At 46.5% G+C, this 24,213-nt stretch overlaps 2 protein-coding genes across 4 annotated transcripts; one reads left to right on the top strand and one right to left on the bottom strand.

The window, feature by feature from the left end:
* Positions 1-1,024: 1,024 nt before the first annotated feature.
* On the bottom strand, positions 1,025-18,193 carry PPP1R10 (protein phosphatase 1 regulatory subunit 10). 2 transcript variants are annotated; one of them, XM_045541543.1, is made up of 20 exons: positions 18,173-18,193; positions 17,444-17,960; positions 11,183-11,300; positions 10,474-10,498; positions 10,113-10,166; positions 9,636-9,687; positions 7,130-7,207; positions 6,597-6,770; positions 6,294-6,399; positions 6,086-6,198; positions 5,478-5,578; positions 5,090-5,237; positions 4,856-5,014; positions 4,515-4,761; positions 4,288-4,351; positions 3,980-4,174; positions 3,741-3,816; positions 3,377-3,490; positions 2,555-3,214; positions 1,025-2,282 (listed from the first exon to the last, which is right to left on the bottom strand). In XM_045541543.1, exons 3-20 carry the CDS (start codon positions 11,287-11,289, stop codon positions 2,173-2,175), a joined length of 2,583 nt encoding a protein of 860 aa, XP_045397499.1. In that variant the 5' UTR covers positions 11,290-11,300; positions 17,444-17,960; positions 18,173-18,193; the 3' UTR covers positions 1,025-2,172. The 2 variants fall into 2 exon arrangements, with proteins under 2 accessions (XP_045397499.1, XP_045397498.1); XM_045541542.1 differs by having other exon boundaries at positions 10,113-10,248; positions 10,412-10,498.
* Positions 18,194-18,771: 578 nt separating this feature from the next.
* MRPS18B (mitochondrial ribosomal protein S18B) lies at positions 18,772-24,168 on the top strand. Of its 2 annotated transcripts, XM_045541544.1 has the most exons (7): positions 18,772-18,897; positions 20,024-20,132; positions 20,240-20,337; positions 20,454-20,522; positions 21,896-21,962; positions 23,024-23,083; positions 23,608-24,168. In XM_045541544.1, the coding sequence occupies exons 1-7, from the start codon at positions 18,820-18,822 to the stop codon at positions 23,898-23,900; spliced, it is 774 nt and encodes a 257-aa protein (XP_045397500.1). In that variant the 5' UTR covers positions 18,772-18,819; the 3' UTR covers positions 23,901-24,168. The 2 variants fall into 2 exon arrangements, with proteins under 2 accessions (XP_045397500.1, XP_045397501.1); XM_045541545.1 differs by lacking the exon at positions 18,772-18,897 and having other exon boundaries at positions 20,051-20,132; positions 20,227-20,337.
* Positions 24,169-24,213: the final 45 nt, after the last annotated feature.

Below are 24,213 nucleotides of genomic sequence, written 5' to 3' on the forward strand. Positions count from 1 at the left end.
ATGCCTTGGCGTCAGCCTAGCTCACAGCAACCTCAAACTCCTCGGCGAGTAGCTGGGACTACAGGCATGCGCCACCATGTCCGGCTAATGTTTCTATATATAAATTTCTTTCTATTTTTAGTGGAGACAGGGTCTCGTTCTTACTCAGCCTGGTCTCGAACTCCTGACCTCAAGCGATCCTCCCACCTCGGCCTCCCAGAGTGCTAGGATTACAGGCGTGAACCACCATGCCTGGTCCTAATAAGGTTTTTAGCTGATTCTGATGGAGCACTAAAATATTTGAAAACCACTGTTCTCAACCTACATCCCAATATCCCCATCTTCCTGTCTCTGCTCCCCACATCCCCACAGTATAATATACTCCTGATTTTTGGTTTCAAGAATAGCAAAACTTCCTCTATTTTATCCTTTTATGTTCTGGTCTCCTGCCTTCCCAAGAATTTTATTCTGTCAGCTAGGCCCTCCGTATCTATTCTTAACAACTAAAATTAATTTTACCCTACATCTCCCAGTAGCAGGCCCAACTTCCTCCCCTCTACAGAGCCACTTTTTTGGGAAGAGGTCTACACTTTCCCTTGTCTCTTTCTCCACTGAAACTGCTCTTAAAATCAACAGTGAGCATCCGTTGTTTTCTCCTTCCCTAGAAACTGCTGTCAGATTTTCCTTGCACACACCCTCCACTCAGATTCCTTCCCCAAACAGCTTCACAGGGGTGGCAGGTCCAGCTAGAACTAACACGCCCCCACCAAGTCTGTGGCTCCCACGCCCTGGGAAGAGTTCTACCTTCCCAAGGTGCCACTGCTGGAAGAACGTTGATCCATTGGGATCTTGGTATCCTGAAGTGTTTCATGTACTTTTCAAAGTGTTCTTTCACCAGTACTTGATTTAATACCAATTCTGACTTGAAAGTGGAAGAAGTGTTAACTCCATAGGAAATGAAAAAAGATGCCACAAAGGACTGTGCTAATATATCTAAAACAGATGATTTTTTTTTCTTTTAAAAAGAGCCTAAACACACCAGGGGTTAAATAAGCTGCTTCTCTTTCCACTGTTTATTATTAATGTACAAAATATACAAAAACCAAAAGAAAAAGAAAAAACTCATCCTCAAATCCATTGTGGCGATAACCCAAGACCCTGCACAAAACCCAACCACTCCACTGTTTTCATAGAAAACAACTGATGCCAAGACAGGTGAAGGAGAGGACTGGGACAGGGCAAAATCATCTTGCTGAACCCACCAGGAAGGCACCTGGTGGGGATTCGGAAGTGGCTGACAGAGCAAGGTTTCTGGAAGCCTCACACTGACAAGGTTCCAGGTGGGGGCAAGGAGCAAGCTAACTCCCAAAGGCAGTGCATGTAGTGTGACTGTCAGGCCCAGCGTGCTGGGCACCAGTTGATGAGCAGCTGGTCTCACTGAAGGATTTTATGAAGTTTCCAGAGTGGCTGCAGTTGGCAAGGGTGGGCTGACACCACAGGCCTCATTGATGCCAGCTTAAACTTTCACTGGACGCAAACATGGATTTGCCATCATGGAACGTAGCAAACCCATGATGCAGACCTGGGTGTTCACAGAAGGTTGCAAAGTCTTATGTGAGAAAGGACTCAGAATGCAGAGCTCGCGTCAGGGGAGAGGCGATGTGTGTTCTGGAGCTCGAACCCAGCCTGATGGAGCCCTCTTGGTGCACGGCACATACAATACCCTTCTCCACCTCCCCACCCTGTGCGGCAGAATGAACTTGGCTGGGATGATTTCCCACGTGCAGCTGACCCTGTGTTGGAGTTGTGTGTGCAGGCGGAGGACCCACGAGAGGAGTAGAGGGGTTCTCCAGGATAACCAGCGTGAGGTTCTCGGGCGTAAGGGTAATACTGGGAAGGGATTTGGGGTACAGGGTGAATCTCCTCAAAAAGTGAAGCCAACTGGGGTCTCCTCTTCAGCAGTCCAGGGTACAGAGCGTGTCCAGTCTCTCTCCTCCCCAGACTGGAGGAAAATATGTACATCAATGCGCACCAGTGATTGGAAAACCCCCAGGAACCCCAGCAGGTGGGAACTGAGGGGCCGGCTCCATGTCAGCTGGGGAAGGGCAAACGGGCCTCACAGAAGCCATAAAACGGTGGAAGGAGCAAGGCTGCAGTCCACAGGGGGTGTGTGGGCAGGGCAGCAGGCCGTCCCTATGGCAGGGGGGGCCCATTGACACCCGGGTGGTAGAAGGCACAGTTGTTTTCATAGCGGCAGTTGCCCTTCATCATGAAATGTCGGCAGACGGGGCGGTTTGACATGTCTGTGGGATGGGATGGTAGAATGGTTAGACGAGAAACGCCCAACCAAGGCAATGCCACCCTCGCCACCCCCAATCCGCAGCATCCATTTCAGAGAGACAGTCTTGGGGATCTAGGGGAAGGGCAGAGGGTAGGAACTGCCATGCATACTGGGACACCAAGGAGAAAGGGGCACCTCGTGTTCTGCCTGGCACACCCACCGTGGTGACTCCCCCACTTCCCCAGACCCTGTATGGGACCCAAGTCTCACGGGGGGGGCAAGAAGCATCCTCACCTCCTCCATGGCTGTGGCCTCCATCGTGCCCTCGGTGGCCCCCTCCCCCGTGGCCAGGGCCATCATGGCCACGGTGCTCATGAGGAGGTGGCCCTCGATGGTCGTGGCCTCGGTGACCAGGGACATCATGAGGCCGGTGACCATGGGGTCCCCCATGTCCAGGGCCTTCATGGGGGCGATGTCCCCCACCAGCACCCATTCCTCCGCCAGGGCCTTCATGGGGACGATGGCCACTGCCACCACCCATGCCACTGCTAGGGCCTTCATGGGGACGATGGCCACTGCCACCACCCATGCCACTGCTAGGGCCTTCATGGGGACGATGGCCACTGCTGCCACCCATGCCACTGCCAGGGACTTCATGGGGACGATGTCCAGCACCTCCAACCATGCCGCCGGGGCCCCCTCGTCCATTTGAAGGTCCTCCTCCAGAGCGACCTCCTCTGGCCCCTCGAAATGGAGGAGGTGGAAGGGGTTCATTTCCTCCTCGGCCACCTCGGCCTCTATGGTATGGGCCAGGACCAGGTCCTGGACCCCCCCGCATTGGGCCGCCCCGCATAGGGTCACCCGGGCCATCCCAGAAGGGATCACCACCACGGGGAGGTGGGGGGGGACCTAGGAGACGTGGACCCACAGGCCCGCTAGGGCCTCCATGAGGACCTGTTAGGGGGAGAGAGAGAGAGAGAGAGAGACAGCATCAGCTTCCCGTTATGCTCAGGAACAGCCATCTCCCAGCCGAAACTACCAGCTTTTGGTCGGTCTCTGCTTTCACCAGGCTGAAATGAAGCAGATAAGCCCATTCCAACCTCACCACCCATTTACCTGGCATAGGTCCCCCAGGTCCAGGAGGGAAGTGCTGCATGGCCTTGGGGCCCCCAGGGCCTCCCGGTGGGAAACCATTGGCTATTGGACCAGGGCCTAGGAGTCCATGTGGCACTGTTAATGACAACAGGAATGACATGGTCAGCAAGAGGACTCAAGAATATAGCATGACTTCCCACATAGGTGTGCCCAACTGACCGTCTCAGACCAACCTGGCAAAGCAATGCTCTCTGTCCAGTCTTCCCCTCCCATTTCTTGCCCAGTGGCAACAGCCCTGTGCTCTTCAGTGTCTGGGAAACCCTGCTTCCCCCAACTCCACTGTAGGCTTCCTCCCCCAGGCCCTGGGGCTGGCCCTGAAGATTACCCAGCATCTGCTTGATCTTGTCTGAATAGTCTGGCTGTTTCAGTAGTTCCTCTGAGGGATGACTGTTTGGGCTACCCTGTGAGGATGGAAGAGGCAAAGTCAACAGAGCGCAAGGGTAACAACTGCAGAGACGGAGAGCCAAACATCAGGAGGTAAGTGGGGAGATGTGGAGAACCAGGGCAGAGAGAATGGGAGACAGAACCAGGAAAGAACACGTAGGAGGGAAGGAGGGCTCATACCATTATGGAGGTAAGGATCTCCTGGACGTTAATGCCTCCTCCTCCAGGGCCCTGGGGGCTCTTCCCAGCACCCATGCTTCCCATAAGATTGGCCAGAACAGGAGGCAACTTGGAGCCTCCTGCCCCATCAGGTGAGCCACCTGACCCCCCAGGTTCCAGCGTCTCAACGTATGGGGTCTCATCCATGGAACACTCCTGAAGGAACAGGAGAAAAGTCAGGACTAAAACAATGGAAACGTTCTCATGCCAAAGAGGCACTGAAATCAATGAGCATGACAACCTCCCACATCACGTAACGTTCCACTCACCTCATCTAGCGGGATGAGCTTAGGGGGTACGGGTTCATAGGGCTCCGGGTCAGGCTCGTGAGGACTATCAGGGATGTCCCAGGTGATGGAAATGAGAAGAATGACAGTCACATTATTTATTCAGGCCCTCGAAGTTCTTTCTAACGTCCAACCCTTCTTAATATCCCCAGGTCATGTTCCTCCCAAGAGCGTGAGCACCCAACATCCCAGGCACCCAGTCTGCTCACCTCTCCTTGTTTAGGAAGAGCTCCTGAAGGATTCCTTTCTCCCGCTCAGCCTGGATATAGCGCTCCTGGCTGTTGCTTCCAGGGGTGACAAGAGGTGAGGGCAGAACCAGGGGCCGGGGACACACCCAGGGCACCTTCTCCTCCATGTTGTCATGGCTCAGACGCCGGGCTGTCTCAAACGCATGCCGGTCTGACAGTATCTCTCGCTTGGCCGCCTCCCCAAAGTCCTTGATCTTATTCACATTTACTATCAGCAGCAGAAAGCACGGGAAAACGTCAGCACAACCAAGTCCTTCTAAAGTCTCCTGTACACGCCTGTTATATAGGAAACGGCCTCTTACCTCGTTCAGTTTCATCCAGTTCAAAATAGAAATACTCTCTCAGTTTGCCCTCCTCAGGCCACGTCACGGTCTTCCTCTTCCTGCCCTTCCGGGTCAGCTGGTTGGGATCTCCAGGACTCTCCACTGGCTTTGCGTCCAGAGCCCCTGGTTCCAAAGAGGCTGGAGGCAGAAGAGGTTTCAGACCCAGATCCTTCCTTTCAGAAAACCCCCAAACTGAACCAGTTTCTAAATTACCTGCATCCATGAGCTCTGGGACTTCAACAGGGGGCACCGGGGTGCCTGGGCGGTCTGTGTCCATAGCCTCAGAAGGAGGTGCCGGTTCTGGGGAGGAAGGTTTGGCTGTGCTTGGTTCTGTGCTTGTTTTCCCTTCAAAGGGGCTTGGCTATTATGAAAGAAAAGGAAGTTAATGAGCTGACACGAAAGCCAGGGCCAAGGCAGTTGGTCCAGGGTCCTAGGCAAGATTCCCCAGTGGTTCTTATAAAGAAAGACCCCATCTCTAACACAGTCCCCCTGGCACCAGTCTACATCTAAGACAAAACTTCTCAACTCCTAGAAACTGTGTCTTTCCTTCCACTTTACCTTTTGTACCCTGTCACTGACACCTACCTCTCGGGGCTCATACCTTGGCAGCTGTAGGTGAGAGCACCTTCTTCTTCTTCTTAATTTTGATGCCTGGAACAGGGGCTGAATTGAGAGCATCCAGAAAGCCCAGGCCTTCCATGGCTACAAAAGAAAGAGAATCAAATGGAATTGATTCTCCCATCAGACCTCCCTCATTATCCTACTCCTACAGACAAAGTCCAGGCAGAAAATGGGCCAACGGGGACCCTGCCTCAACTTAGGACACAATGAAGCTCAGGGTGGCCAGGAAGCAGACGCAGGAGGGTCACGTGGGAAATTCTCGTCGTTATTCTAGCTGCCTTTGGCAGGCAAGCCATGGCTCTGGGTGTGAATTAGAGCTCGGGTAACTGATGAAGTGAGCCCCTCCGAAACACAGCAGATCATCCTGACAGGCGCCCCAACCAGTCACAGGATGGCGCATCTCCCTCCCTCACTCCTAAGTGACCCCATGGAAGGAGAGTTCCAGAGGTGCAAAAAGTAAAGGATACCAAGAAATCGAAGGAAAGTGGAGGAAAAAAATAAAAGGAAAAAACCTTCCCCTTCCCGAGACATTTATTCCCATGAAGAGTTTGCTCCCAATTCAAAGCAGGTTCCCCACTTCAGACTCACGCTGTGGCGGGATGATCTTCACTTTGATTTCTTTGGTGGCGTTAGGTGTGGTGTTGAGTGGCTTGTACTTCTTCTCCGCAGGGAGCGCAGCATCCCCTGGAGCAGCTGCCGAGCTGCGCGAGAGGAACTGTTAACAACATCTCTGACTCCCCTTCTCCCTCGTGTCCCCAGAAGTACCCCATTCAGAAACCCGGGCCGTGGCCCATACCTCTGGCGCTTGAGGGGAATAGGCTTAAGGTTGTACTTGTCAGAAACCACCACCGCGCTGGCGTTCTTCTTCACAGGCACCAAGGACGGCGTCTCCAGCTCCAGTCCTGAGGAACGAGACATGGTGTGGGCAGCTGGACTCACAGGCCCACCCACAAACGTTCCTTGTATAACCCACCCAAAGCTGCTTCCGCTAGTCTTCCCTCTTCCACAGGTTTAACACATCACACATCAAACCATTCCCCCACAAGGCTCTGGGTGTGCGTACGCCTGCGAACTCTCCCCAGGCCGCCCACGGCCTTACCAGTGGAACGGAACTTGGCGTGACTCGGGGCTGTGGTTCGAAGAGACTTGGGCTTCTCCTTTTTCTTCTCTGGGGCCTCCTCAGACCGGGACTCAGCCTTTACCTCAGTCAAAGGTCGCTCTGGAGGGGTGGTTCGACTCTTTCCCTCTTCTTTACGTTTCTTCTTATCTTTCTCTGTTGTGGAAAAATGAAATAGAAAAAGGATTTTGGCCGGGCGCGGTGGCTCACGCCTGTAATCCTACCACTTTGGGAGGCCGAGGCGGGAGGATCGCTTGAGGTCGGGAGTTCGAGACCAGCCTGAGCAAGAACGAGACCCTGTCCAAAGAAAGAAAAGAAAAGAAAAGAAAAGAGAAAAGAAGAGAAGAGAAGAGAAGAGAAGAGAAAGAAGGAAGGAAGAAAAGAGAAGGAAGGAAGGAAGGATGGATTTTATTTAAAATGGGAGACTGTCGGAGGTGAAGCAGACTAGAGCACCTGAAGGCCACGCCCCAGGAGGAAAGCAAGCAATACCAGGGATGCAGGACCAAGGAGCTTACCAGCAGGCTGGGTACTGCTCTGGGAGCGGATGACAGCCATCCAGTCGCTGACCAGGACTGAGGCCAATTTCCGGAGCTCTGCAGGTGGAAAAAGGGTAAACGTCTAAATAAGTTTAAAATATCATGCTTCACGTAACAGACAATGGGAGGTTTGAAGAAATACTGTAAAAATCAGTGCAATAAAAAAATAACCCAGAGTTTTAGGAACATGAGATAGGCTTAAAAACCAAACTGTTGCCCAGGCGCGGTGGCTCACACCTGTAATCCTAGCACTCTGGGAGGCCGAGGCGGGAGGATCGCTCGAGGTCAGGAGTTCGAGACCAGCCTGAGGGAGACCCCGTCTCTACTAAAAATAGAAAGACATTATCTGGACAACTAAAAATATATATAGAAAAAAAAAAATTAGCTGGGCATGGTGGCGCATGCCTGTAGTCCCAGCTACTCGGGAGGCTGAGGCAGGAGGATCACTTGAGCCCAGGAGTTTGAGGTTGCTGTGAGCTAAGCTGACACCACGGCACTCGCTCTAGCCCGGGCAACAAAGTGAGACTCTGTCTCACAAAAAAAAAAAAAAAAAAACCAAACTCTTAAAAAAATTGGAACAATGAGGCCGGGTGCGGTGGCTCATACCCATAATCCTAGCACTCTGGGAGGCCGAGGCAGGCAGATTGTTTGAACTCAGGAGTTTGAGACCAGCCTGAGCAAGAATGAGACCCCGTCTCTCTACTAAAAATAGAAAGAAAATTGTATAGACAGCTAAAAATATATACAGAAAAATCAGCCGGGCATGGTGGTGCATGCCTGTAGTCCCAGCTACTCGGGAGGCTGAGGCAGGAGGATCACTTGAGCCCAGGAGTTTGAGGTTGCTGTGAGCTAGGCTGACGCCATGACACTCTAGCCCGGGCAACAGAGTGAGACTCTGTCTCAAAAAAAAAAAAAAATTAATTAATTAAAAAAAAAATTGGAACAACGAATATAAAAGTTGTCTTCTACTCAGATAACTTTTATCTCCGCTGCCATCACGTTAGGGAGCAAACAGACTAACATTTATTACAAGGTATGTGGCTTTATATATAATTCATGCAATTATTACAACAACTTTAAACTCCCTTTACAGACATGAAAACAGGAATAGAATTTGTTTCTAAATAAATGAAGAAAAAAAAAAAAAAAAAAACCCTTTGTTGCCCTTTCATTTTGTACTTGGCAAATAACATCTCTTATCTATAAAACGTCTCTCCTTGCCAACATTTCCACTTACAGACTCACTTAATAATTAATCATTTAATAGTAAGATTGTCACAGAACATTAAAACTTAACTTTTCAAAATAGTCACACAATTGGCAATTTCTGCACCTAAGATAACATGAACCTCAATGCATCCCCAATGCAGGAATATCCTAAAACCTTCAATATCTAAAGGAATTATAGTAATTAAATCCATATCCAAAGAGGGCAGCACATTAAGCCGGTTGGAAATAGGGAACAATATACTCAATAGTGAAGAAATAAAAGATGGGCCATGATTTCATGAGATCCCCTGTTATATGCTGTACTACAAATGACTACTAAAGATACTGAGAGATCACAAAAATAGTAAAAAGCTCAGTATCTAAAAGGACCAAAAAACTGAGAATATGATTAAAAGAATGAAAAGGTAGAGGATTTTTTTTCACGTAAACAATCCTACGAGTTAAAATAAAATTGGGATCTTTCATCATGGAGAGGTGTTTCCAGTGATTTCTCCTACAGCTAAAGAACCTCCAACGGGCTTATCCAAGTTTACATCCTCCCTCAACATCAAGCAGACCAGCCTTTCACCAAAGAGCCTAGCAAACAATTCCTTTTAGACAAAAGCAATCCTGCATCTTTATCAGCTCTGATAGAACACTGCTCACTTGGTGGGAAACTAGAGTTCCGTGCTCCTGGCTTATGTCTTGGGTAGAGATAATGGAAACAATCTATAAAGGAGCCAGGCTTTGTCCTCTATGGTCCTTGCCAGTTCCAAAACTCTTTGTCTTGGAAAAGGAAAGACTCTGTTGCTATCAAAGTTATGATAAACTCCAAGAGCCAGAATTTTGCACATGGCCTACAGGAATATGTTTTATTGAAGGAACTACTGTATCTGTTGTTAGGAAAACAGATATTGACGGTCCCAGAATACGCTATATTGATTTAGAAAAACAGAAGTAAATGATGACAAGACACTCTAGGATGATACTATGTCCCCCAAAGAATTTAAGCATATACCTTTTATACCAAGTGATCTTAAGAATCAGTTTCTGGTTAAAGTATGGGACCTTACTTTAACACCATTTGGAACTGAGAACAGGAAAGAGGGGATAGGTTAGAGGAACTAAATGTTTAAAAGAAAAAGAAAAGCAAGGTGAGGTGGAAAGAGGAAGAAAAGACTGAAGGGATGATCCAAGGATGGGAGAGAAACAAAGGTAATTCTGTGGAAAGAATGGAGAGAAGCTTGTGACAGAGAGGAAGGACTGACAGCCCTACCTTCATCCTCACCGGACTTGCTCAGTTGCTTCACCAGTTTGGCTGTGTTGTTCTACAAGAGACGGGAACAGCAGAAAGGTCAATGCCAGGAGGCGATTAAGCCCACTCGGAGCTAACCACCCCACAAACTCCCTCGTAATCTCCTAACAGTCCTGAACACAGACTCACAGTTAACCTTACACAAAAACTTTGTAGACAGTCTTACTTAATCCTTAACAACCCAGTTAGGTATGTACAATTAGTCCCATTATACAGATGCAAAAACTGAGGCTCAGATATATGAAGTGCCCCAAGCCACACACCTACTAAAGGAAACAAATTCAAACCAAGTCTTCTGGATTCCAAATTTCTTTTTTTTTTTTTAAACCATTCTACCTCACAGGCCCAAGACTACAGCCACAATGGAGTCAGCGAGAATTTTTCGGCTGTTAGGCTAACCCAAAAAGGAGGAATCAGGGTTGTAAAGACTGACAGTACCTGCTTGAGATGGTCCACAGTGAGCGGTAGGTGCTGCAGGGTCAGCAGAATTTGCTGGAGGAGGGGAATGTTGTTGGTTGTCTTTGAATATGTCAGCCAATTGTTAAGAAGTTTGTAACCACCAACGTCAATAAACCTGCAAGCAGGAAGGCAAATCTGTAATGCCCTTCCTGTGTTTTGAAAGTACCACCTCCCATACTCCTAGTCCCCCATTAATGACCTAGGAACCCATGCCTCCCCTCCCCTCCCCCATCTTCCAACTACATCTCCCCATTCCAACCACCGAGATCCGCACTTACTTGACCAGTATTTCTGATGAACGGGTCTGCAGGAGAATGTTCAAGTAAGTGCATCGACTCACCATCTTTCGTGCTTCCTTCATCAGACTGTAGGAAATGAGTTAGGGTTAGAAATGGATCAGCCAGAGTCTCTTCTTTTAGCAAAAGCACCTCTAATCTGTGGAATGCCTAGATCCCTGATGACTGGGACTTTCTTTGCTCCAGAGCAGGGGAGTCACACAAGCCTCTAGGATGGGAAGGAGCCAGAGTGACATGAAAACCCATGGTAGAACAGGGGACAACTAAGGAGATACTAAGTCTCTGATCCGGGTAGGGGAGCATCACTGTTTCACTAACACACAGGATACACTTCAGTCTACCTACAGGTGAAGCAGCTAGCCCTCAACAACTATTCCTTAGTAGTGTGTTTAAGATTGGCTTAGTTATTTGCTTTCCCCTGGAAAAGTTAAGGATTCCTGAAGGAAAATCACATTTTGGGTAAGCGGGACATGAACCAAAACAGAACCAAAATTCTGTCACCAGGCTCCTCTGCTCTCATTCTAAAGTGTGACCCTCTTGGGACTGTGGATGTCCAAATCTCCAGCCTCCATTACGGCCTGCAAGCAAGGGGTCATCTTTTCCTTTCACTTATCCTAAAATTACTGGATTTGAATTCTATTCCACTGACTCTCCCTTTCCTCTCCAGGATCATTCCCATCTGCCTCTACTGTAGCCATATTACAACACAATATCCTCTACCCACAATGAATGCAAAGGAGGGTACAGACTCACCTGAAGATCTTGGAAATCCCATCCACACTCTTGACTTCCCCATCTCGGTTAAGGAAGCTATCCAGGCCTTTAAGAAGCTCTTTGGGGTCTATGGGACCCGAACCCATGGCTGTGGTTTCTAAGATGAGAGGACAAAACAAACAAACCCACAGAATGAATGGGTGGCAAAGACAGTCCTAGTGTACCCATCCCTCTATTTGATAAAATACAGTGACTAATTATACAACTACATCATTTTCCAGATCAGGAAAATCAACACAGACTACTGTCAGTACTAAGAAAGTAGCCCTGGCAAGGGCGAATACATGACTGAACGGGAGGACAATCAGACTGGAGGACCGGACAGCACGCCCGTCCCTCCCTCCCAGTTACATCCTTCCTAGGAAACTTGAATGCCTCTAGATTGTCTGAGACCTAAGAGTCCAAGTTCCCATAACAAGCTCAACTCTCCAAGGCATTTTTGCTTAAACTGTCTCCCTAGTTGCTGATAAATTTGGCTTGAAGACAAGCCTGTAAGTGGATAAGAAGTGGGCAAATCTTGGGCTGTCTTGAAAGAGGTGAGCCCTTTTTATCATAATCACCACAAGTGGTAGGATATGTATCAGCTGAAATTGTATGTGATAGAAGAAAACAAAACCTGAAAACAGAACCCCTTCCCCCAAGGGATCTGGGGGGAGGCGGGGTGGGTAGCTCCCAGAAATGGAGACAAATGGATGCAAAGGAAGTCAAGCAGATCCTCCTAAGCCTTGAACAGAATGTCACTCATTAATCAAACACCACACAAGTTTTTATTGCTGCACAGTTAAAGGAAACTTTGGTTTGTGGTTTCAAAAGCAAAGATGAAAATCTGACCCCCTCCTCCCCTCAAAAAATGACACTGTCCAAGATCCCCAAGAAAAGCCAGAAACTAAAAACCATTGAACCAACAAAAACAGAACAAATAAAGCTAGAAGCTGGGAAAATTCCATTAAATTTTAAGCAGCTACTTTAGACCAGCTTGGAAAAGGAGTCAATTAAAAGCCAAACTCCCTTTTACCGAAGAGAAAAAGAAGTGTACAGCAATTTCTAGGCCAGAACCAAAGTTCTAGAGACGTAATTTAGGATCAATGTGGTTCTGACTGGGATTTTATCCACACTGCCTCTAAACACTGGCTTCTGAGAATCAAAAAAGCAAGCCGCCTTGGCAGGTCTGCACTTGGGAAACGTGGCCAGCAGGGAGAATGAGGAGAGGCAAAAACAGTCGCCTGCGTCCTACATCCAGTACACAGACAACAGACGCAATCCCAGCAGAAGGGTGGAAAAATGAGTATTTTACAAAGATAACTGTATTTTGTGCAGAAAACAGGTTTCTTATAATGCAAATTAGAGAAAGAAACATAATCATCTCAATGTTTTAGTTCTCCCAACAAAAAGATCAATGAATTTCTAAATTTGTAGAATTCTATGCAGGCAGAAGCAGGGGAAAGGGACAGCAGTGCAGTCTTGGTTCCAGACATCACAACCTTGAGCTGAACACTGGGAGAGATGAGGCAAGAAATGCTGAGAAGTGGGCAAATCTAGGTCAACCACGCTGTTGCTGCTGCCCTGGAACCTCCATGAGGACAAGTGGAACCTGAGGTCAGAAGAAAAAACATTCAAGTAGAATACTGGAAAAGATTAGGAGTCCGTGGGCCAAATCTACCACAGTGTGGTGATTCTTACACACAGAGAAAGACACAGGGATAAAGGAACCCTTCCCATGCAGTGGGACACTGTAAAGTGATACATATCGATACGTTAAACGGATATATAAAACAGATTTCCCATGTGTTGGAGACTGGAAAAGCAACGAATGGGTCCAAATACACATCGTTAAGTAACAAGAGCTTAGGAAATTTAAAAGATATCTACATATATATATGCACACACATCTACTAGATTCCAAAGGAAAATATATGCAATTTGACAAAAGCCTTGAATTAAACATCCCTTCAAACCTGTCCCCCTAACACAGCTGATTCAAATCCAGAACTGAATATATATAACCTTGGAGAACTGCCTTTTGCCTATCCAATTACAAGCTAAGCCAATAGGCTTGCTACCCCTACTTCTTTCAGAACTCAAAAAACTATCACTGGAGCTCAAATGTTCCTTCACTTAAGAGGACAGGAGACAAGAGAGAATAACCAGGCTTAGAAAAATGGACCAATGAGCACAAAGCTAAATTCTGTCCAGTGCCCTCTGCTGGGAATGGAACTCAGGGACTTTTTAATTTCCATTTGTATAAACAAGAATAAAAGAATAGTCAGGGGAAGCTATGAGACAAAGTAAAAGAAATTTTAAATATTCACTTTCCACTACTAAATTTTGGAACTATAATTGTAATTTTGTCTCATAAGCACCAATCACATGATAAAATATAAGTGGATTTCCTCATGATGGCTTTCCTGCAGGCAGATTAGTTTTGTACTATTTAAAATTAAGGACCCAAAGTGTCTTACATAACCTAGTTTCCTTACTTTGAAGCCAATACCTTTTGAAAGAAAGAAGTTCCAAGGCACTCAAGTGGAAAGGAATGAAGAGCTTAACACTCCCAGCACAGACCTACAGGGGAGAAGGCAATTCAGTTGACCCGGGAAGGCAGGGGCAGTGACCAAGTGTCCTAACATTACCCACTCATGATCTGGAGCCTGGAATGAAAGCTTTAGTAAGCCTCCTGGAAGCACAAATAATCGATTGTTTTCTTTTAATGGGCTGTTAACTTCCTTGAAGGCAGAACATATAGAAGGTGGGGGTTGGGGGAAAGCAGCCCTCTCGCCTACCTCCACCTGGTCCTAAGGTATCCTTTCCTTATGGAGGATGTTGAGCAGAGCCATGCCCTCCTGGCACAAGGCACGGGGGAATTTTCTACTGTTCTTATCAGAGATAAAATTGAAAGTCTGTAAGCGACACCGACTCCTGCCTCCAAAATGAATTTTACTTGTTCTTCAATTAAACAGGGTGAAAAAATACCCAGCATGGCTAGTTATTCCACATCCATCATCAATGAAACAGGACTGAACTGGTTCAGGACAAAAATCCTAGCAAGCCAGACCCCTTTTAAAAACAAAACGATCGCAACTACTTTCTAACAAAAAGAGAAAGGCGCTCCAAGTTTACCTTAGAGGCCTTAGCATTTCTGGCAATTTCTGCTTTGTACCTAACATCCCTTACATTCCCCTTCCTTTCCTCGGTGTTCTGGGCATTTCCTAGTAGGACTCAATAGTGGACTGAACTATGTCTCTCAGGTGATTCATAAGGTCATTATCATTCTTCTAAGTAGTAAGCCCCTACCCCTCAAAGTCATTTTGAATGCCTGGTACATCACCTCCCCAAAGCTGATCTGCCTTTCAATAAGGACACAAAATCACACACCATCCCCACCCATAGGAAAAGATCCCAGAACAGAACTCTTTGTAGTTTGTGAACTACAAAGATCAGGTTCTCCGAGCTTCTCTGGATGGATTTGGCTTCCCCAGTAGGCCTTGTTTGCCATCTCCCATGTTAAGGAAGATCTTCTTTATTAATCCTGCTCACTAGAGATCAGGAACTGAGGGTAGAATGTTCAGCTCCCAAGGAAGGTATGCTATGGAGGCACATGGCAAACAGCTTAAAAGATAAAAAAAAAAAAAAAAGAACTTGTGGCCATTAGACATGTGGAAGAGTCCCTCCCATTCAATCCGTTTAAGTATTGAGAATGCACAGCCAGTAGAAAATTAGCCCTAAGTCTCACCCAAATTACCATAGGACAATTGTACAAAATGGCTTTCCAGTTCTGCCTATAATCTCCATACTTCAATGCAGGACTTTTAAAAAAATGAAAAGTATATGTAAAGTCTAATAAAGATTTGACTTTGAAAAAGCTGGGGGAAGAAAGATAAGAAAAGAACCAGATACCCAATACCACTCTCAGATAGGGCATGGCTTTTGAACATGCACCAATTGCCACAGCACTCCACGACTTGAAAAATGAAGAGGACATTTTTTTTCATTAATGCTTTTAAGGAATTTCTTTTAGAAGGGAAGTAAAAAGAAATTCAAAATAGGTGGCTCTTTGGAAAAAAGAAATGAAGGTTGTGAAATGTAATACCAGAAAGGTTTTGCTTACCAGAAACCGTAGCTTGATTCCCCCTGCCTTGAGTTTACAACTGCCGCCTCCTTTCCTAAAGATTCACTTTTCATCCTAGTACCAATGTACAGGAACTAAGCAAGTGGAGAACGTGATACAGCACTGAATACAGAGTTTATCCCCACACCGAGAAGTGGGAATAAGGGCGATTTAGAAGAAAGTCCTAAAGTACCCACCTTCCCCCACAAAGCAACCAAATGCAGGAGGCCCAAGGACTGGGTCCTGAACAGAATTGGCACATTTCAGTGTCATTAGGCCCCATTTATCTCCAAGTTACTCACATAAGCCCTTGTGTCTTACCCATTTCTCCTAACACACATATATACATACACACAGGCTCACACACACACTCCCCCAAAAGCCTCCCAGTCTTATAGGTGAGAATTGCGTTTTTTCAACCCTGGCAACCAAAGTAGGAAAAACTTCCAAGCAGTTGTGATGAAGTGAAGTGAAAATAAAAGCAATGGGCTGACTGTTAAATATAAAAACTAGAACTACCCAAGGAGATGGACAGCCTCAATACCTAATTCCTATAAGCTTTTATCCCTTCAAGACAAAGGCTTTAAAAGATTATATCTAAAGAAAATAAGGGAAATGTCTTCTCCTGTTCTCCCTAGCAGCAAGGAGCACAGGGAATCCAGAAGGCATCTGCTCAGGGGTGGAGCTTCAAGAGGGTGGAGAAAGGAGGAAGCTGATTACATCACCCTTCAATGCTGCTCCTCCCCCTTGACCAAGTTTCTAGGGCCGTCCTAAGCTCTGAATGGCAAAAGGGGAAGAAAAACAAAGGAGAGACGCCATTTTGTAATGAAGAGGACTCAAACTTTAAAAAGCCACCGGCTCTGCCGGTAGCTTCGGCTACATCATAAAACACCCTTTTTTAGCAAAAAAACAAAAAGCAACCCCCGCCATCCTGAATAATCTTTGATCAATTTTGATCAGTTAAGAGCGTAGTGAAAACTAAAGCAATTAAAATATTTAAAAAGAACAATTTTCTGAGGGGAAGAATTGAATTTGCAATTGAGGTTCAACCTGCTACCATCGACCACCCCCATTCTCCCTACAGAGGAAAAGGGGGCGGGCTTGGACCCTTCTCAACAAATAGGGTTGAGGTGGGAAGACAGGAGAAAAATGGGTCAAGACACAACCTGCAACGCCGCTTGGAAGACAAAAGGACAAGGAACGTCGCCATATTGAAGCAGGGAAGAAAAAAATTCCTTTTAACGACACAAATCTTTTAGAAGCTAGCATTCAATTGCACTAAATGGCTTTTAAAATTATACTCCTGAATTCCACATTCCCCAACCTCTCCCACCTCTAACTGTATCCCCCACCAAAAAAATAATCAAGTTAAAATGTTCAATCATTTTTTTGCTTTTAAATAACCTATGCAATCTGCAACAATTACAAGACATTCTTTACCTCTCCAACTATTTTGTATGTACTGACCCTAAGATTATATTTTGCCCTAAATTAAGTGTCTTGCAATCTTTATTCCTAGATTGCCACCTATTTTAACACACAAATATACCCCAAGCAAATTACATTAAAATTGAGAAGATTTAACAATCATTTAAAAAGTCATAGCCAGCTACCATTTCTCTCTGCCCATCTCCTTACCCTGCAATCTTTATGTACAGATTGCTTATTTATCTGGCAAATTGAAAGGCGCCCTGTTCGTCTCACACACAAAGAAGTGGGACTTCTGGGCCACAAGATCCACCATCTTTTGTATGTGAGCTCATTAACCCTTTTGAAGACTGCTGCTAACCAGAGGAAGGCAACATTCCTCCTTATAAAAAGCAAACACTTATGGCTTTGGCAGTCTGGAAATTGTCTGGATTACCAAGGGTTAACCGTCAAAATCCTCATTCGCTGGCCCTCCCTCCACCCTCTCCTTGCCTGCTCAGCAGGACAGGGACAGGTGGTACGGGAGAGAGAACAAGACTGTTTAGACCCAAAGGCCCTTTTTAATGGAGATTAAGTGACCGGATTGGTCCTTCTCCAGTTCTATATTTGTTCTATGGTCTCATTTCTTCCTCTCATTATTTTTGGTTTCACAACGGGAAACGTTGATTTCTTGTTGCAAGGCTGGTTTTTGAAAATTCGACACTTACTATCCAAATTTTTTGCGACGTCAGCACCTCGGGCTCAGGGGGGAGGGGTAAAATTTTGGAGGAAAAAAAAACAACCAACCAGGACCCAAAACTCAATTATTTGGGGGGCCTCATTGGATCAAAAAGTCTCTTAAAAAATAAAGGCCAACTCAGTATTCATTACCCCCCCCCCCCAACTCCATTTAGGGAGGGGGGTCGTAGAAAAAAAATTCTGAGTGGATTCAAAAAAGTAAACGCTGGATGAGTGAATTTGGGTGGGTTTGGAAAGGGAGGGTGGTTGATTGTTTTTGAAGTTATGTGGTGACGGTCCTTCGGCCACAGATTTCAAGTCCCAAGCAGCGTGGGCTGGTGGGGTGGGCAAGACAGGTGGGAAGGGGCAGAAGACACAAGTGGTTGGGCTGGTGGCTGCTGATTTCCCTTTCCCCCCTCTCAGGATCCTTTCAAGGGCTTAGATGTTGCTGCGGCTTGTTTCTGTTTTCCTCGTGGCCGGCCTGTCTTTCTCCGAGAAAATTGAAACCTGGGATGAAAGGAACACAAGGGAGAAAGATGTAATCAGTACGGACTGCTTTAAGACTCCCAGAAATACTTTTGTTGTCCCTAAACACAACTCCATGTCACAGCCGCCTTACACAAGCCGAGGCTCTCAACCTAACCCACCCGTCCAACGCTTCCCGGGCCAACGCTCTCCGCAAAACTTTACCCTCTACACAACAAGATTCCCAAACTTACCTCTAAACGAACCCCAGAATGGCGGCTGCCCGCTCGGGTGGAGTCTTTTATACCCGGACACCGCCCAACGCGCCCAAACGTGCTAGTGAAACGCCCCTGTCGCGAGACATTGTGCGCGAGGCGTGAGCTCATTGGCCAACCCGAAAGACAATTCGCCAGCTGATTGGCTACTCTTCTTTCGCCTTCGCTCAGCCCCTTCCTCCGGCTCCCTCTTCCACCTCCTTCCTGCCCCCACCCTGTCGCGAGCGCGTGACCAGAAAGCCTGGCACCTCCCTTTTCTCTGCCTCCACCATTTCCGCCCTCGAGACCGGGTCTCACCCCGGGTTGGTAGAAACATGCCAGCGCATGCGCACTGGGTTGATCCCGGTCAAAATCGCCTTCAAAATTGATTCAAAGGCAAACTGTAAATACAGGATCTAGCAGTCGTAGCGACTGGTCCAAATAAAACGCAATTTTGAGGCCCAATTTCATTGTGACGCAGTTCAAGTTAGCTTCTACCCACGGCCCCCCTCTCACGCTTCCGTCCTGACGCAAACGCGCGACCGCCTCCTGCACTGCGGGCTCGTCCTTGGCCCTACCCGAGTCAATTTCCTGGAGCATGCGCAGTCACCCTTCCGGCCATTCCTACGCTGGGCGCGCATCTCAAGATGGCGGGCGCCGCAATAAACACGCTGCTTAGGCGCCTTCCTGTCCTTTCGCCCTTCCGAAGTGCCTACGGAGTTCAGGTAACTCCTTGAAGGACATTCTGTAGGACCCCAAGTTAGTTATACCTTTCCTAGGTCGTCACCCTACTGCCAGTACTCCACGAGCGGAGATCTTCCCAGGTGCTTCTGTCTTGGCTGTCTGGGGAACACTACTTCTTGAACACCTCCCACCCCAGATTGTGCGCGTTTTCTAATTCTTTGCTGGGGGCTAAGAACCGAGAGTAGGTCTCATCCTCTTCACAGATTACCATCTCAGCAAATTAGCTAGGTGGTGGAATTGACTCCTCGGTCATACACATGCGCTCATAACTGTGTAGGTGGTGTCTAAATCTGGGGTGTCCTTGGTTTGAGGAACCCTAATTTCTACCAGCCCTGCTATCTCCCAGTAAAATCAGGATGCATTCTCACGACCTGGGGACCAGTTTCTCAGTTCTCTTTACCTTACTAAATCACTTTCTTATTGGAGTTATAAGAGCTTAACTCGGTCCTTCAGATTGAGGTTACCCTCTAGCCTTGAGCAGTTACCATCCTGGAGGTTCTTGGTGGGGCAGGGCGAGATAGGAAGGCTTGCCCAGCTGCCACTACCTAAAGTGGGACTGAAGAGTGGTAACAGGTCGCCGCAGAGTTAATAACAGCCCTGGTGGCTTTAAAGCTAGCGTTAGGACTCAAGTTTTGTTTTGCCTTGTGGAATGATGACCTTCAGCTTTTTATAGAACTGGGCAACTTAGTGACTGGGGATTGGATTGAGTTGGATACTCACTCTATACATCCCCTCCCATCACACATCTTAACGTCCAAGAAACTAGACATTCTCCCTTTTCCTTTCTGCCTCCACCAGACTCAATTCATATCCAGAAAGCACAAATTCCTTCCATGTACCAGGTTTTTTAATCATCTTCTCAAATAAAATTGCTTCCCAGTCATCTTGTGTAGTTATCCGGTAACATTAGCTTCTCTTTCAGGATCCAGTTGGATATAGAGTGGTTGTTGATTTATGTCAATTTAACCCCAACAGAAGCACTTTGTATGTATTCCTGATATATTCCATTAACACACCTGGCACACATTCTCCCTCTGTACAAATTGTGATAAGCAAAAGAATTGAGTCCTTTTCTTGAACTCATTCTTTCATTTTCCTTCATTACAGGCTCCCCTTCAGAGTTTTTGCACCAAAGCCCCCGCTGAGAAAGACTCTTTGCCCCCACTTCCCATTTCCCCTTATGAAGATGAACCCTGGAAATACCTGGAATCAGAAGGTAACTCTAAATGGGGAAGGGGAAGGTCAGGAGGGTTTGAGTTAAGTGGACAGAGCTACCCCCTATACTTCCACCCAAGAATAACCTTGTGTAGTTTTTCATTTCAGAATACCAGAACCGCTATGGTTCCCGCCCTGTCTGGGCGGATTACCGCCGCAACCACAAAGGTGGTATACCGCCACAGCGGACTCGAAAGATGTGTATTGTGAGTTTATGAGGGTGGGTTGTGGAGTAGGGGTGGAGGCCACAGTGACAGTACCACTGAATTTTTTCTGACATGGCTTTGAACATCTGCAACTGCTGTTTTTTTTCTCTCCACAGCGTAGAAATAAAGTTGCTGGGAATCCCTGCCCCATCTGCCGGGATCATAAGTTGCATGTTGACTTTAGGGTAAGGAGAATCTTTTCTCTTTAGGATAGGAGAATAAGGATTTGGAGTGCCTTTGCGATGCTAAAGGTATTACTGTAGCACCCCACACTTCATATCGTGGAGCCCTTACAGTCAATTTTGCAGTAACTGTTTCTGGCATTATAAAAACATCTCTCCCACCAGCCTTTCACTGTGGATTGTACTAAAAAGCTTTATCCCATGTCTCTGAAATTTACAGTGTAAATTGCCGGGTAAGAGAAATGCCTATTTCTAATAGAAGAGCAATACCCAAAGGTTCATTTATATATCTGTCACAATTATTAACAAGTATATTGGCCAAGTTTTTTCCTGAGGTTTTCTTTATTTTGTTGTCATGTTGATGTTCAGTGGCATGCTGGAAGCTGGGGTTGGAGTTGAGGTATATGCAGCGAGGCTAATTACTATTTTTTTTTATTATTTTTCTTTTTTTTTTTCCTGCACTCCAAATGCCTCTTAATAGTAGACTTTGTTTGGTTGGTTTTTCAAAAAGCCACATTGTGAGAAGGATAGGACTTGCTCAGGACAGAATTTGAAAACATATAATAACAATGATAATAGGAAAGTATTCTGAGCTTGCAGTAAAGGTATTAGAGCAGAAGCTGTATGGCTTTAGATATCAAAGGATGTCTCCCACACACACACAAAAGCTATATTGCCGGCTGGTCATCAGGGAAGTGGGAGGGCATTTGAGTATCAGCAGATAGGGGTGTGTCACTGTTCTACAGACCCTTCTGACACAGGTTATAGGGGAGTCCCATAGATAACTTCCCCATTTCAACTATATACAATTCCTTATAAAAAGAGGTTATAACCAATTATATAAACAAGGGGGAGAGAAAGATTATACACTGAGTAGTGCAGGTGATTCTGCCTCCCATTCCACTGCACAAATATACCTGCTTTTTGCTCAAGAGTCTCATTTCCTTTGATGAATTTGCTGGCTGAGAGTCATTCTATGTAATTAAAATGTAAAATTGTTCTTAGTCAACATATACATTATGTTCATCATGTTGTTTTATACATTAATCATTTATACATGCACATTGCGATGTCATTTTCTGGTATTACCAATGACCGTCCCCAGCTGTTTCCCTTACTGCTGACTTTAGAATATGACCCTGCAGAAGAGCTGTCTGTGTGTATCACAGTGACAGAATATGGGATGTGTATGTGAAATGCTTGAAAGGCCAGGAAAGGAGAAAAGTTTGCTGGAACATGAAGAAGGGGTAGCATCTGGAGAGACAGAGGGGTGAAGGTGTCGTCCGTTTGAATGTGTAGGAATTGTGCACTTTTTTGTTCAGTTTCCGAAAGTCTTGCTGCTCTCTCCTCATGTTTCTCTACCACTCCTTCCACAGAACGTGAAGCTGTTGGAACAGTTTGTCTGTGCCCACACGGGTGTCATCTTCCACGCTCCGTACACAGGTTAGCCCATCATCCCTGTCATCACCAGAATAACTTTTCCTTGGGGCATTCCTAATTTGTGCAGTTGGATGAAAGGTATTTGTTCAGTGGCTCCTATGTGGTATAAAAAGTCTGGTTGAACCTTTTGGAAATCTTGGCTTGATGGGGATGTTCACATGCTAAAACAGTTACATGTGGACAAAAGATACAGGCAAGTACTTCTGTAAGCAAACTAAATATATCTCTTAAAAAGATAAATGGTGGTGATGATTTTCTTTCTATAGGGGTTGTTTCACTTTTACAAAAGGCTTTTCTTCACAAATTGTCAGATAAATTCTTCTATATCATTGTCAATTGAATTAGATTTTCCAAACTTGGAACTGTAAACCTAACAATTCAGGATTATATTTATTCCCTAACTAGCTACAGGCCAAATCTGGCCCTGCGGTGTCCATTTGTTTTCATACTGTCTGCAGCTGCTTCCAGTTTACAGTGCAGAGTGGAGTGGCCAAGACAGACCACAGGACCTGCAGAGCCTATAGTATTTACTGTATGGCCCTACTCGGAAAAATTTTGCCAACTCCTGCTCTTGAAGCACGATATATTTGCAAAGAATCCAAATCCACTGTTATTGGGGATGGCAGTATGATCAGTGTTTGTCAGAATTTCTTGTGTTCAAGCTGTCAAAAGCTGAAGGGACTATATTTTGATATGTATTATTGTTACTCTGATAGCCTTCCCTAAATCTGAAATCTCTTCGTTTATGGGATCTTTCTCCATGTGAACCGTCTGATTAACCACACTTGCTTGATTTGTTCTGCTCCCTGTCTGGGAGCCTTTGCCATTAAATGGCTTCTCCATGGTGGCTAGATCTCTTAAATGTTCATCTTAGCTCTCAGAGAAGGGGGATCATTGGGCATATGGGGAAACTGTGGCCCATGGAGGGGTCAAGGGAATGGGGTCATTAGGTAAAGCCAAGTCTTCCAAATCCAGCCCTCTGTCACCATAGAGATGCAATTGTGTTCTTTTATTTACTGTGGCTTATAAGAACGAGGACCAAGTTATCATTTTTCTCCCCACAGGCGTCTGTATGAAGCAGCACAAGAAGTTGACCCAGGCCATCCAGAAAGCCAGGGATCATGGTGAGTGTGAGAAAGTGGCACAGGGAAGTTTTGTTAGGCATGAAGAAGGTGACTTAGGGCTGGAGGGTAGATGTAAATGCACCTACCTATGTCAGAAAGTAGGACTCAACATTTCCGAAGAATTTCTTTCCACATTCTTCTCCTGAATCTCCTACCTTGTCATTGTCCTATCCTCTTGTTTTTTATCTTCCTTTCCTTACCCTTCCCTCTTATTTTACAACTGCTGATCCCAGTGCCATAGCGAGATCAGAGGATGTTTGCATAAATTTCTGGCCCGTGGCACCATCACAGGAGTTTAAAAGGTGCCCCTCAGCTAGGGCAGATGCAGCTTTATAGTCCTGGTCCAGGACTGCACAGCTTTGCAGCCCACACGTGCCCCCCTGGCCGGTTACCTTTGTGAAGTATATAGCATGCATAAGTGTACCCAGTGGCTCTGACTGCTCCCTCCCTTTTATACTTCCTTCCTTTTTCTTACTGTCTCTCCTTCTCACTCCCCTCTTGACTTTCTTGTTTTAATCCCTTAGGTCTCCTTAGTTACCACATTCCCCAGGTTGAACCCCGGGACCTTGACTTCAGTACCTCCCACGGAGCTGTGAGTGCTACTCCTCCAGCCCCCACCCTGGTTTCTGGCAACCCCTGGTACCCGTGGTACAGCTGGAAACAGCCACCAGAGAGAGAACTGTCCCGCCTTCGTCGGCTCTATCAGGGTCATCTCCTAGAAGAGAGTGGCCCCCCACCTGAGTCAATGCCTGAGGTGCCTCCCACAATACCGGCTGAAGCCTCCACTGAGCAGACGGGTGGCCAGAGTGCTCCGTAGGGGCCGGAGCCTGGGAAGGGAGCCCGACTAGGAAGCTGTGCCTAGGGTTACACGGTGGGATGTTACCCTGAGGAGTTTTGCCTTTGGCAGACGCAGGAAGGAAATGAATGTTGTAGGGGATGGATCGGAGGCTGCGGGAGGGAAGCTCAGATGTGTATGGGAAACCCCAGCCCCCGTGTATTGTGAATAGACGGGCTAAACATGGTGTTGCTTTCAGACTTCTGCCAACTCAGTTTTTCTATAATAAAGCTGCATCTCCTGTCTCTGACTTTTTTGGGGATGAGTTTCAGATAAATGCCATTGGTGGGGGTGA

The sequence above is a fragment of the Lemur catta genome, chromosome 2 (genome assembly GCF_020740605.2).
Source record: "Lemur catta isolate mLemCat1 chromosome 2, mLemCat1.pri, whole genome shotgun sequence".
NCBI classification, from domain to species: domain Eukaryota; kingdom Metazoa; phylum Chordata; class Mammalia; order Primates; family Lemuridae; genus Lemur; species Lemur catta.